Here is a 13,819-nt window from a genome sequence, read left to right as displayed (position 1 = left end):
GTGAGATCTTTGCCCTCGTTGGGCTCATTTGAAGAAATTCAATTTCAATGAATGGAGCAGCCATCTTCAGTGATGTAGCCACTCAAGGCAGGTTGTGAGAACTCTCGCTTATGCGGGAGGTGCTTGAAGCCTAAAGTTGATCATTGTTCTCGTGATTTCTTGTCCTCCCTCAGGGCGAAGGTGTACGAGAGCGTCTGTCGGAGCAGCAATATCAGCGCCTGGTGGAGTATGTGAAGCGAGCCTCCCACTATTTCCCTCCCTCTGCTTCATCACTGCAACTGCAGCCGAGAGTGACGCTCGCTGAGGCGCCGCCCACTGTCACCAAGTCATACCGCTATCTGGTTGATCCCGCATTTGCTAAGGTATTTGTAAGCAAGTTCACCATGGTAAAGGATAAAGCCTTAAAAATCGGATTCCACTAATAGTTGTCTTGCTGATATCGATCAGCTGCACTTTTTCACCTACCCATTGATGCAAAATATGCTCTAAAGGAACTGTTTGTTAATGATGTGAAGAATTGCCTTTATGAATCCTTATTTTCTACTAAACAAGCATAAGAAATGAATGGCAGACACCAGAACTCAGATTCATTTTTTATTCATCATTGCAAAACAGTTTCTTATGAAGACTAAGTGTAGACATGATGTACATGGTACATATAGTTCATAAAAGACTTCTTGTCAGCTATAATGTCGAATGAAGCCACAAACAGCAGCTGCCAACCAAATGAATCGATGTTATTTGATATTGTGTGATGTAACATGTTTTAGAGTGACACTGTACTTTATCACTGTACATTGAAGCCAAACCCATGTTTTTGCCTTTTATAATGCGATTGTACTTTGGGGATCTGGGTAAGGTTTCATTGCTATGCCTTACAAATAATATTTAGAGAGTATTTATAATAAAGAAATACTATTTGTGTCTGGCTGTCATATGGCTTTAATTGTCACATTAAAAAAAAAAAAAAAATGAAGTGTATATATTGGTGTGTATATACATACATACATACATATGTATACATATACCCATTTACACAGAGTATACACATCTGGAAAGGTTTTCTTGCATCTCTGATTTAAAAACCTAGTCATAATTCTTTGTTCCATGTTACTGACTTTCTTTCACATGTGACTTGGAGGATGGCCGTGAAGCCTTCTGGTGGCTGCCTTTTCTTCCTGTTGACGTCACACTGCCGTCAGAGGACACTGTGTAGACAGATGTGTTGAGTAGCAGTGACTTCAATGAGATGTCAAGATTAGAATTGCCAGTAGCAGAGATAAGGTCAAAGTTTGAGATTGAGTGTAAAAACCTGAGTATGTGGAGAATGAGGCTTCTTTCTGACTTTGTCTCTTTAGCAGCCTCTCGTTTCTTTTCAGAGCTGCCATGTATTTGGAATACGACCACGAGAACTGAGGGAACATGTTATAAGAACGAATGGACTACATGGCTATGGTAGTTTGAGCTAATTTTATCTTTTTGAATTTCATTTGTGTTGTAAATGATCGTACTGGCTTTGGCGAAAACAGCGTCAGGCTCCTCGTAGTCTGAGATGCTCTTTTTTCTACTCCCTTATCGTTCTCATTTTGCATATCATCATTTTCACTAGAACTGCGAGTTAGCCGTTTCACATATTCCTCCTGTACCAAGAGAAGAACTTTTAATTTCAAAGTAAGACACGCACAATTATCATGACCATCCATCTTGCAGCAGACCTGAGCTCTCCTCTCATCCTCTTCCTCCGCCTTCCTCTTTTGTCTCCGCACTCTGGCTTTGTGTTTGACTCGTTCATCTTGAAGCATTTCCAGCAACTGACCCTCATGTACACTGCTCTTAAGCTCCTGAAACTTGGGCCAAAATCTGAGCAACTCACTGAAAACTGACATCTATGAACACACACACACACGGCATAGAGTGAAAATGTATGTGCTCCCTTCTTGAATTGTGACTTTTCATATCACAAATGTTGCTGATCATAAAGCCAATTTTTCATCTTACAAAAACAACCCAAGTAAATACATTACCTGTGCCTCTCTGAAAATGTAAGGGCCCAGTTTGTGACGTTTCTCCATAATGTGCTTTGCCTGCTCCAGAGGGATGTCTATCTGCAGGGCCGGAGGTGAGGATGAGTTGATGAAACACTTAATGATTGTGGAGATCTTCTGTTGAATCGTGGCCTCGTCACTGTGAGAATGACACAGGTCCTATAGGAAGGAACCCAATGTAGACAAAAATTCAAAGTGGCTGATGGTGTTTACAAAGTAGAGATGCATAATGATAAACATCAACATGTCTCATAATCGTCTCATAATTAGTCATTTGGAGAAGATAGCCCATGATTTATTGTAAATGATGTACACATTTATGCAAACATAAGTTCTTAATGTACTAATACTTCATACTATAACCAAAACATTCTTCTTGGGGCCCCAACAGATTTTGAATCAGCTCTGCTCTCAGAAGGTATATAATGGAACCTGAGATGCTTGTCGTACTCATCACCAATTTACTATGCCAGAATGTCATCTGGTATTCATTAAAATCACAATGCTACTGGTGGCCCGAGAGCCTTTACCTACTGTCCGCTAAAGTCATGTGACAAGTGGGTTGCTGCCCGTTTGCATACAATCCTGTATTGTTGTACCTTGTACCGCTGCACCTCCAGCCAAAAGAGCACATCATTCTCTAGGAAGTCACCCCTCGGAGAAACAAAGTGCTGGAAGTGCAAACAGGAGGCCGGATTGAGGAGAAGCCGTCGAAAAAGAAGGATCTCCTTGGAGGAACTCATCCACAAGCCCTGACTCTGTGGAGAAGCGCGAGTAGCTTTAGAGATGATCAGAAGTGTCCACAGAGGTCAATAAATAGCATTGTTGCCTCCTCTTGCGGTAAAAGATCATCAACAAGAAAAGTAACAATGTTATGGGAGCAATGATCTCACACAAAAATGAAATAATGATACTGTTCCCTGGAGAGGCTGCTCTTTTCTAGTGATGACATCATGATCATAAAGATCAAAGTCACAATCATGTTGGTCCTGTAATCACGCTGCTTCAAATGTTCATGTTTTATATCTTTGACATGCCGCCGCGCAGTAGGGATGACAACAGAGCTGCATGGAAAACACTATTAAAGCAAGGTTAGTTATGCTGATGCTTTAATCTTATTTATCCTGGATCCCATTTGGGAAAATTAACCGCTGGGGCAAAATGAAGTTTGACAAAGCCAGCGCTGGAAGCCAAGTGGTGAAGTAAATCACACAAGTCTCTCCATTCTAACGCTGTGCATGTCGCCTCACCTTCCAGCCTTCTTTTCTTGTCTTGTGTCGATGCGTGCTGTCCTATGACACAAAGTCAAAATGATCGCCATAAACATTTGGACTGGTGTGGAAATGCTGCCCACCCTCGTTAATACTTCCCCTCAGCATTTTGTCCCGATGTTCTTGTAGGAAAACCCAAATTTCAACATGCCCTCCTCCTCCTCCATCTATTATTTGCACCTTTCTACTCTAATCTCCTGCGGCATGTAATGCTAAACTACCACTGCTCCCTCTCCCTAATGAGAAGATCCATGTGGTAACCTTGATAACATGAGTCAGAGCAGCAGAATCTGTGCTTCGTGTGTTACCTGATGAGGCAACCTGAGAGAGAAAAACAGAGTAGTGATGCCATTTTGCGGTTTCTCACAAGTAGCAGAGTTGCTAATGAGAACCTGGCGTCTTATCTCAAGGCCGTTAGGCAACAGGAAGCAAAGGCCCCATGGTTTATGTAGAGGAAGCCAAGGCTAGCAAGAGTCCGACATCTTACTCAAGAAATAAATGTGTGTTAGTATGCAGGAAAATGACTTGGCAACAAAGATAGTTATTTAATTTATGCCCTTCAAACAAGATGACGCTTGCAATTTAGTCATTTGTCTTCCATTTAGAATGGAACTCGTGATTTCAACACCTTGGAGATATCTGGCTTATCATCTTCTGGCTTGAAATAACAGTTCTCAAGGCCTCATCGCTCATGTTAATGCAATCTGGCAAAATCTATTATCATTTTTAAAGGTCATTTAAGAGTTTTATGTCCAATGTTGGAAGACGAGTGAGAATAGAAAAATAGAAACAAAAGTGGAAAGGTGAGAGGGCAAAACCCTTTTAGCTATCAGTATATTACAAGCTATGCCATATGACTGACATTTATCTCCTCCAACCAACACTGCAGTGTCACGATGGATTTTTTTAATCATGTCACTTTATTGCAGGGGTGTGGTGCCAATAGACTTGAGACAACTTCTGTTAAACTTGACACTAACTTACACCAGTAGCATTTTGAGTTTTAATTTATTTGCAACTGTGGACTGTCTATTACAATTTCTTAGGTTTTTTTTTTTTTGGTTTTTTTTCTGCCACTAAGCTCTTGCCAGCATGACCACACATGCTAAGCCACACTCGAGTCTGTTTCAAATTAGTGCCTGTTTGGATTGGAGATGTCAGCTTCAATGTGTCTGCTCCCACACCTCTGATCTGTTTTTGGGTGACATCACTAGGTCTGCCCAAGACCACCAATTTAGAGGAAAAAGAAAAATCTGAAATGTGATTTGTCCTTTCAGCTCGACCAAAAATGAGTAATCAGTATCAGTCGTATTGACGTCTGCTGTACCTTTCCTTTGCGTTTCCGCCGCTCTCTAAACTCTGCTGTGGCCAGAAACTCAGGCAGCCATTTTTTCTCAATGTGACATCGGATGATCTCCTGGATCTCCGCGGTAACTGGCTTTGAGAGACATTGGAATTGCAGAAGCTCCAGTCCACCTGCCAAGTGCAATATCTACACACAAACAGAAACACATTTACAAACACACACACAGGACTTTAGAGAGTCACTGTCAGACACAGGAAAGCCATGTCGTAGGTGGATGAGTGCACATGTCATTAAATCCACATGAGGCAGCGAGTCTAGTCAGATTAAGCCTTCCCACTACGGGAAACCAGACTGAAAATTTCTGACTCATGCTGTTCTCAATATCATTCCCACAATTCACTTATTCCCTTCATCTCCTTTGTCTGCTTTCAGTCCTCATTTATCAGTGTCTTTCCTATTTATAATGGGAATGGAAAATACTGTAGATCTGCAGAATATCATTTGAAAGAAAAATGGGCCAAAAATATTTGAGAAATTGTATACATTCAGCATCAGAAAGTACCAGAAAGATTTTCTGTGAATGAATGATTGAATTTGTGGAAGGTTAACACAATAAGTCTGTCACTCAGATGATAGGGGAGGGAGAACTGTTGAAATTCAAGTGGAGTCATAAATACTGAACAATGCAATTGTACAGCAATCTCCTTGAGTTGTCACTTTATTGTGATGGAGGGACTTGAGTACCCAAATGCTCCTAAAAGTCCAGAAAAAGTGAGCTTCACACCAATGATGTGGTAACCTAGGACAAGCAGGTCCAAGGTGCAAAACCAGACTAGGCAAAGAAAGTCCATTAGCAGTTGAGTGGACCTTATGGAATAGACGGGAAATAATGCTTATGCACATCATATATTGAAGATACATATAATAACTTAATATGTTCGTCTTGGAGTCTTGCCCGCTTTGAGCAATCGTTCAGGCATATTGCTCGAGGCATTGCGTTGAATGGTTCAGTTTTATCGAATGTTTTCTACAGTGACTTCAATCCTAAACTTTAGTCCCTTGATCTACAAAATCAAAGTGACCAGTTCCCTTAGACAGAATTCCCCCCTACAGGTTGTTTCAATCTAAAAAACTAACTTTAGACAAGAGTTTTTCCTCCTACTAGGCTTTCTCTTGTATTGTGGATCCAAACCACAAACCTCGAGCCCACCTCATTTTAATTCTAACCATGTCCGCTATTCTCTGATGCTCCAGTAACACCCTGTCAGAACTGTCAGCAGCAGGTCCACATAAGAGCAGAAGAGAAGAAGTAGAACATTCTAGTAGACCAGTGCTTCTCAAATAGTGGGGCGCGCCCCCCTTAGTCCGGTGCTATTCCTGGGGGGGGCGCGTGTGACCCTGGGGAACAGGCTTTTTTTTTGGCAGTACTAGAATAAAGTGTAATTGCGCGTTTACTACAGCAGGGGGCAGTGGCGCTCTCATTGTTACTTCTGTCACGTTTGCGACGGTGCAACATTTTACGACTTACAAGACAAGTTAGGATAGTCACGGTGGGGAGGGGGGGGCGCGAATAGTTTTCTTCTTGCTAGGGGGGGGCGTAACAGAAAATAATTGAGAAGCACTGGGTTAAATAAAGGTTAACCTAAAAAAAAAAAAAAAAAAAAAAAAAAGTGAACCCTGAACTTTGAACCCGCGGTGACCCCGCAGTGACCCCGTGGTGACCCCGTGGTGACCCCGTGGTGACCCCTGGGTGACCTTTGAACCCTGAACTTTCAACTCTAGTTAAAAATCGAAAATGTGCACATGACCCCGTGAACTTTGAACCGACCTTTGACCCCTGGATGAACTTTGAACCGTAAACTTTGACCTTTGACCCCTAGCTAATTACGTTTTTTTTTTTTTTTTTTAAACCGGCATAGCAGAACGATCCATGGTCTTCAGATGCCGCGCTGTCACCATCTCCTGGTCAGTTAGTGAAATGCTTTTGCTGATGTTTTTTTTTCTCTCAATTAAAACAAATCAATTAGCCAGTTGGTTTTCTATATTTAATATCTGATATCAGACAAAACCAAATTGTGAATCAGTCACCTAGGCTATAGCAGAACAAACAATCCATGGTCTTCAGATGCCACGCTGTCGCCATCTCCTGGTCAGCTAGTGAAATGCTTTTGCTGTTTTTTTTTCCTCTCAATTAAAACAAATCAATCAGCCAGTTGGTTTTCTTTATTTAATCTCTGATATCAGACAAAACCAAATTGTGAATCAGTCACCTAGGCCAGTGCTTCTCAAATAGTGGTGCTATTCCTGGGGGGGCGCGTGTGACCCTGGGGAACAGGCTTTTTTTTTGGCAGTACTAGAATAAAGTGTAATTGCGCGTTTACTACAGCAGGGGGCAGTGGCGCTCTCATTGTTACTTCTGTCACGTTTGCGACAGTGCAACACTTTACGACTTACAAGACAAGTTAGGATAGTCACGGTGGGGAGGGGGGGGCGCGAATAGTTTTCTTCTTGCTAGGGGGGGGGCGTAACAGAAAATAATTGAGAAGCACTGGGTTAAATAAAGGTTAACCTAAAAAAAAAAAAAAAAAAAAAAAAAAAAAAGTGAACCCTGAACTTTGAACCCGCGGTGACCCCGTGGTGACCGCGGTGACCCCGCGGTGACCCCGCGGTGACCCCGTGGTGACCCCGCGGTGACCTTTGAATCCTGAACTTTCAACTCTAGTAAAAAATCGAAAATGTGCACATGACCCCGTGAACTTTGAACCGACCTTTGACCCCTGGGTGAACTTTGAACCGTAAACTTTGACCTTTGACCCCTAGCTAATTACGTTTTTTTTTTTTTTTTTAAACCGGCATAGCAGAACGATCCATGGTCTTCAGATGCCGCGCTGTCGCCATCTCCTGGTCAGTTAGTGAAATGCTTTTGCTGATGTTTTTTTTTCTCTCAATTAAAACAAATCAATTAGCCAGTTGGTTTTCTATATTTAATATCTGATATCAGACAAAACCAAATTGTGAATCAGTCACCTAGGCTATAGCAGAACAAACAATCCATGGTCTTCAGATGCCACGCTGTCGCCATCTCCTGGTCAGCTAGTGAAATGCTTTTGCTGTTTTTTTTTCCTCTCAATTAAAACAAATCAATCAGCCAGTTGGTTTTCTTTATTTAATCTCTGATATCAGACAAAACCAAATTGTGAATCAGTCACCTAGGCCAGTGCTTCTCAAATAGTGGGGCGCGCCCCCCTTGGGGGGCGCGGTGCTATTCCTGGGGGGGCGCGTGTGACCCTGGGGAACAGGCTTTTTTTTTGGCAGTACTAGAATAAAGTGTAATTGCGCGTTTACTACAGCAGGGGGCAGTGGCGCTCTCATTGTTACTTCTGTCACGTTTGCGACAGTGCAACATTTTACGACTTACAAGACAAGTTAGGATAGTCACGGTGGGGAGGGGGGGCGCGAATAGTTTTCTTCTTGCTAGGGGGGGGCGTAACAGAAAATAATTGAGAAGCACTGTAGTAGACCAACAGAGGTCTCAGTGTATTAGACGGGATTTGAAGCCTCGGCGGGAGCTCACGCTAAATCTGGATCATCATGTTCAATAGTAGTACTTTCCCACGTTCTTGATTGACGATACGGTAATTCTAATTTGAAATGCCATTACACATTCTTTGTACTGAGTTTCCCTACGTACATGATTCTGTTGCTCTTCAGTGGCGGGACTTTGGGAACTAAAGAAATAGTTTGAGTTGAGATATTTTCTCGCAATGTGAGAAGACCGGTCCTGTGTCAACGCCTTGTTCCTCTGAGGAGTCTGCCTGTATTGCTCCAGGTCCAGCCAGCATTCCAGGTGGATACTGAAGAAACATTTTTAAACACATTTTCAATTCAAACAGATGCACACACTTGGATGAAGTTTATTTACAGCACATTTGTGCGACAAGATAAGAGAAATTCTAGTACATTATATTTACATGACAAAAACAGATAAGCTATATGAGCAGTTGAGCACACATGCACATGACGACAAAAATAACTTTTAGGATTACAAAATTAATATTCTTTCTCATCATGCGTGTGTGTACACGCACACTGGACAAATCAGTGTTGAGTATAGGCATAATGTGTCTGCTTTTCCAGATTACAGGACCACAATTAATTGAATAATAACACTTTAGAGCTTCTTAGGTGACAACAGTCCAAGATGAAAACAATGTGTTGCATCCAGTAACTAACCTGGCATCTTTATTTCGGAGGAAAGACATAAAGTGCCAGATCTCATGATGATGTCGAAGTAAAGAGCCTAAGCGGTAACCTTGGTACTGTGCTGGCACATTGGACCAAGACTCAAGGTCCCGGTGACCCTGAGAGAAGAGCCCGGACGCGGTATTCAATGGTGATGTTATTTGCTGCTGCACACAAAACACACAAAAACAAAAGTGTACTTATGTCTTACATGGAATATGTTTTCTGCACAGAAGAGTACCGTTTTTTTCCGTGTATAGTGCGCAAAATTTAACGAATTTATTGTCCTAAAATCTGGGGTGCGCATTATACATGGGTACAAAAAAAAATTTAAATTTTTTTTTTTTAATTTTTTTTTTTTTTTTTTTTTAGAAAACAAAACCAACAACAGGACTGACCGACAAAGTCGTGGAACAAAAAGACAGGGTGACATTACCAAAGACAGGAACAGAAAGCAAACAGACATCATGACAGTAACACATGCAATGATCCGACGGTGAGCGAGGGGCAGACAGGACTTAAATACAAAACACGTTACATCGATTGAGGTGACACAGGAAGAGAGGGGCGACGCGAACAGAAACTATGGCAACCTAGACACATAGCAAAACTGGGGACGAGACGTGACAAATGTCCCTCGAAATGAAACTTGAAATCACCAAGTTTTGGTTTCCAAGGGTGTTTTTATTCGTCTTCAACGTCTCTCCCATAAAGAGCCGCCTTTTTCACGTCCGCACGCCTCTTTCCCGTGCGCGCACGGAGCGCGGTGGTGCGTTTATGGGCAGTCGGAGAAATCAACGCCAACAAAAAAAATTACATCCAGCCTAGTTAAGACCATACCAAAGACTATAAAAATGGGACCCATTGCCTCCCTGCGTGTGTGACGATCATTGGGACTTTAAAAAAAAAAAAAAATTCATAAAAAAAAAATTCATAAAAATTGGGTGCGTATTATACATGGGTACAGGCTTTTTTCCAGCATCAGCATGCCATTTTTAGGGTGCGTATTATACATGGGGGCGCACTATACACGGAAAAAAACGGTAGTGCCCCTGCACTGTTGAACTAAACATGACTTACTTTTGCACATTTGCTCTTTTAGGCTCACGTGTTTCTTACTTACTTGATGCTTGTTTTGTTTGAATTCTGCATACAAGTTCTGGAGCTCCCTGAATTGCCAAGTGTTCACACAGCGTACATTCTTGTACACGTCTACCTGAACACGCAGACATAGAGTAACTTCTGAACACAAAGTCTTACACTTCATTATTAAGGATTACATAGTGTGTGTTATTGATATTTGCTATTTAAAACACTGTATGGTTGCACATTCTCGTGAAAAAGAATATTATTAATAGAAGCAGCAGAAACCATGCAACCTGCAGGAAGGCTTTTTTGTCCAGGTCAACAAGCGCTGTCCAAGCCTCCATGAGGATGTTCAAGATGTGGTCTTCAACTTTATCAAAGAGCTCCTCAAAAGCAGGTGTCAGCTGGTTGTACACCTCCTTCCTAATCTCCTCCTTCATGCCAATGCTCCTGCTGGCAGAACTATGGAGATATGTGGAGCAGATAACCTGAAAATTTACAAAAACAATTTAAACACTCCAATAGAGTTTAATACTCAGTTTTAAATAACATTTGCACTAAAACTAACTTGGGCTCCTTCATGTTTAAATGTAGTCTAAACATGAAACTTGCAGCCCAGTTAGCGGTGTTATCGATCATTTAGAAAGAAAATAAATCCAGTTCTATATTACAAATAAACTAAAACGTGATTTTCTTTCAATATAAAGTTTATTAGAGTGGTGGGGCTTAGGTGGTGGCCATAATATTTAATAAATAAAAAATTTGCACACACACAAAAAAAGGGGTGAATTGACTGCATGTTATGTATTGTTCCAATTATTTGTTAAGGACACCTCTGTAGCCCAAAATGCCTCACGACCAGCCAAAAAAAAAGCTTTTTAATCTCTCTTACAGTATTAGAAAGAAAATGAGTGCTATTTGTCATTTTTCCCAGAATGAACCATTTTCCTATTTTAGGCTGGCTGGATTTTCCTCGCTATAAAATGGAGTTGTGTGCCTACCAGGGGTCCCCAAGACTGATTTTGTGATTCTGTGTGTGAAATAATCAATTCTTGGGTAGCCTCTAAGAGCGCATTGTAATTTCTTTGAGTCATTTTTAGTTCAACTGTCTGTCAAATGTAGTCCAGATTTGTGTGTTTGTGTACCTGAGCTATTCTCTGCACTCTATAGGGATCCAGTCCGTCCTGGTAGAAGAGCTCATGATAGTGCTGGAGGTCATTCCAAAGATAAACTGCATTCTCCCATAACTTTAAAGGGAAAGAATGAAAGTATAAGAATAATCCTCACAAACACATTGAATCACTTGGTGTCATTAAAATAAAGCTTAAATGTGAATGTATCTTATGGATTCTACCTGGTTTCCAGACTGCTCACAAAAATGAGTGAAGTATGAGCCTGCCTCAGGGTCAACAAATAATGCGTGTAAAACCTTTTCCAGTCTTGTGTGCCCTAGTGATCGACTTCTGCTTGGGTGAGAATGCTCGCTAAACTGTAATATGCAGAAAATAAAATCAGCCATTTGCACCCATTCGAATGATATCTTAATTCTTTCACCTGTGGATTGTAGGGAAGCGGAAGCCAAGGTTCAGGACAAAGAGAACAAGGGGTCATTGAGGCCAAATAAGGGCTTACACACCACTCCCTATCAGGATCATTCAGGTCGACTTGAACTTGAGGGGATGTCCAGTAACGAGGAACCCTGTGGGGACAGCAGGAGCATAAACACAGGTAATATATAGTCAAAACTCACAAATGCGTGCAAAAAAATATCACCAATAGGATGTGATTGACTCCATGACTTTGGGCTGTACTGAGCACAGTCTCTCTTTTGTCCAGCAGGGGGAGGTAGTCAGCCCAAACCTGCAGAGCTGTTGCAAGCGTAGACTATTCTGACTGCTTCTTAGCAGGTAGCGGCTCCTCATTAAAGCCAGAAAGCTGAGACAAACAACATATTGCATTTCAAACACGCTGCTGCATCTTGCTAAATTTCTTAGAATGTAAACAAAGATAGTAAAGACAAAGCAGTAGTGTGCTGATCACCTGTTCTCCCTCTCTCTGTTAAGGGTTTTCAGCCTCTCAATGTCCATCCAAAGACTTAACATCCTGCCTCCTGTTGTTCCACGCAAAAACTCCTTGAAGTCATCCATGCCTGGTTGGTTGCCTTGGTGACAGCCACCATGGCAGCAAACATCCTGGACTGTTTCTGTATCTGAACTTGCCTCCGACATTTTGCTCTTATTCCCATCATAAATTTCATTGCCTCGACTCCATTTTTGGCATTCTTTACAGGATTCTTTGGTGTTCTCATCAACTGAACAGTGCCAATGCATACACTTGCATTTTTTATCCACGCAAGTACACTTTTTGCGGTTCTGTGCGGTCAACTTAAAGACGGCATCGTCAACTACCTTGTGAACTATTTGGGCAGCCAGGTTTTGCAAATCCAGTTCCGAGGCCTCTTCATATATTTGCTTTTCTTGAGATGCGTCTGATGTCTCTCGGATGTTGATGTCAGCACCGTAGAGGGTTGACGCGGAGGAAGTGAGAGACAGCTTAGAAGAACGCCTTGATGATTCACAGACATTTCTGTGGACTTGTGCGCTGTGGCCAGAGGATGTACCGAGCAGCTGATGTATTCTCACACAACCTTTACAGGGATGAAATAGCATTAGTTTGTGCTCAGAAGTTTGTATAACCTGGTTATGTAAACTTATGAGCACAACTGTATTTTGACTGGCAAATGTATCATTTATAAGCATCAACCTTGTTTGGATGAATTGTTCTCGTGAGAACGGAATCCTTCTTTGTCACTCAGAACAGCCGTGGCTAGACGACAGTTGCATGTACTCCTGTCGATGTTTATATTTCGTGCCCACTGAAACAACAACTTGGATAATCTACAGATGAAACGGGATGCACTCAGAAACATAGTACACATACGTATAAATGATATGCAACATATCCTGTTACACAAACTGTATCAAAAGCAATATGAAAATGCAATTTCTTTTTAGTAAATGAAGTACAGTAATATGATGTGAAGCATACATTGTGCTGTATAGACAAATTCATACTGATGTTTTCATTTCGTGCATTGTACCTATACTCATGGTAGCAGCTACTTTGAAGGAAATAAGTCAATCTTTCCTTTATAATCCACTGAATCCCTTGTTTTCTGTCCAGACACTACAATGCCAGGGAGTGTGACAAAAGAAGAAAAAAAAAAAAAGACATTCTTTTCAAGTTAATGATCTTCTCTCTTGCTCTGCAAATGATAATCATACTTTACTTACCGAGACAGTGTAACTGTTGTCCACCAAAGGGGTTTTTGCCAGCGCTTTGACATTCTTATGAAGGATCTGTGATTTGGTGTATTCTAGTGCCGATGTGATTTTGTTGAAGGTGAGCTCAGCCGCGTCGCTTGGTACCTCGAACTGATCCGTCTCCTCATCGTATAGCAAAGCCTGTGGGAAACACTGGGAAGAGATGTTTGTATTATTTTTTTCTCTAAAAATGCTTGACCTCAATATTAATAATATAAATGAATTTACCGGCAGACTTAAAAATCTATTTAACGTGTGAACAAACAGGTGATCGGAGGTCAGGAAGTTCTCCTGTGAGCAGGTGAAAGGGCACAATATTAAACTACCATGTTGTAAATTGTGAAATAACTTGTCAAGTAAGTTTTAAAAGATGTACTCACAAAATTATGAACAGTAAGCTGGGGAAACTCTGCCAAAACAAATGTTGGTAGAAAATTTCAAATGTGACAAATTCCAAAAGTCAAGTTTTGAGCAACAACTCTTACCTATTGAAATGTCACTATGCATGACTAGTGCCTCAAAAAGACCAATTCCTTATGCAATACT

The 13,819-nt window shown here is 41.3% G+C and overlaps 2 protein-coding genes across 3 annotated transcripts in view; one reads left to right on the top strand and one right to left on the bottom strand.

Moving 5' to 3' along the window:
- The window catches only part of LOC133160591 (intermembrane lipid transfer protein VPS13B-like), a 209,555-nt gene extending 208,631 nt beyond the window's left edge, over positions 1–924 (top strand). For both annotated transcript variants that reach the window (XM_061288378.1, XM_061288379.1), the window contains exon 68: positions 174–924. In XM_061288378.1, coding sequence (XP_061144362.1) covers positions 174–422 — 249 coding nt within the window. In that variant the 3' untranslated portion in view covers positions 423–924. The remainder of the gene's footprint in view (positions 1–173) is intronic.
- A 50-nt stretch (positions 925–974) lies between these two features.
- On the bottom strand, positions 975–13,780 carry LOC133160935 (regulator of G-protein signaling 22). The gene is given in 21 exon segments (XM_061289057.1): positions 975–1,208; positions 1,313–1,412; positions 1,512–1,886; positions 2,025–2,204; positions 2,645–2,803; positions 3,296–3,311; positions 3,505–3,546; positions 4,633–4,808; positions 8,314–8,476; positions 8,856–9,031; positions 9,988–10,080; positions 10,244–10,438; positions 11,096–11,197; positions 11,305–11,439; positions 11,505–11,649; positions 11,724–11,885; positions 11,991–12,597; positions 12,714–12,825; positions 13,244–13,426; positions 13,539–13,564; positions 13,759–13,780. Coding segments are annotated over 21 exon segments (3,267 nt in total). The 3' UTR covers positions 975–1,110.
- Between the last annotated feature and the right edge of the window lie 39 nt (positions 13,781–13,819).

The sequence above is a fragment of the Syngnathus typhle genome, linkage group LG10 (genome assembly GCF_033458585.1).
Source record: "Syngnathus typhle isolate RoL2023-S1 ecotype Sweden linkage group LG10, RoL_Styp_1.0, whole genome shotgun sequence".
NCBI lineage: Eukaryota > Metazoa > Chordata > Actinopteri > Syngnathiformes > Syngnathidae > Syngnathus > Syngnathus typhle.
This window is presented reverse-complemented; position numbering and strand designations above follow the sequence as displayed.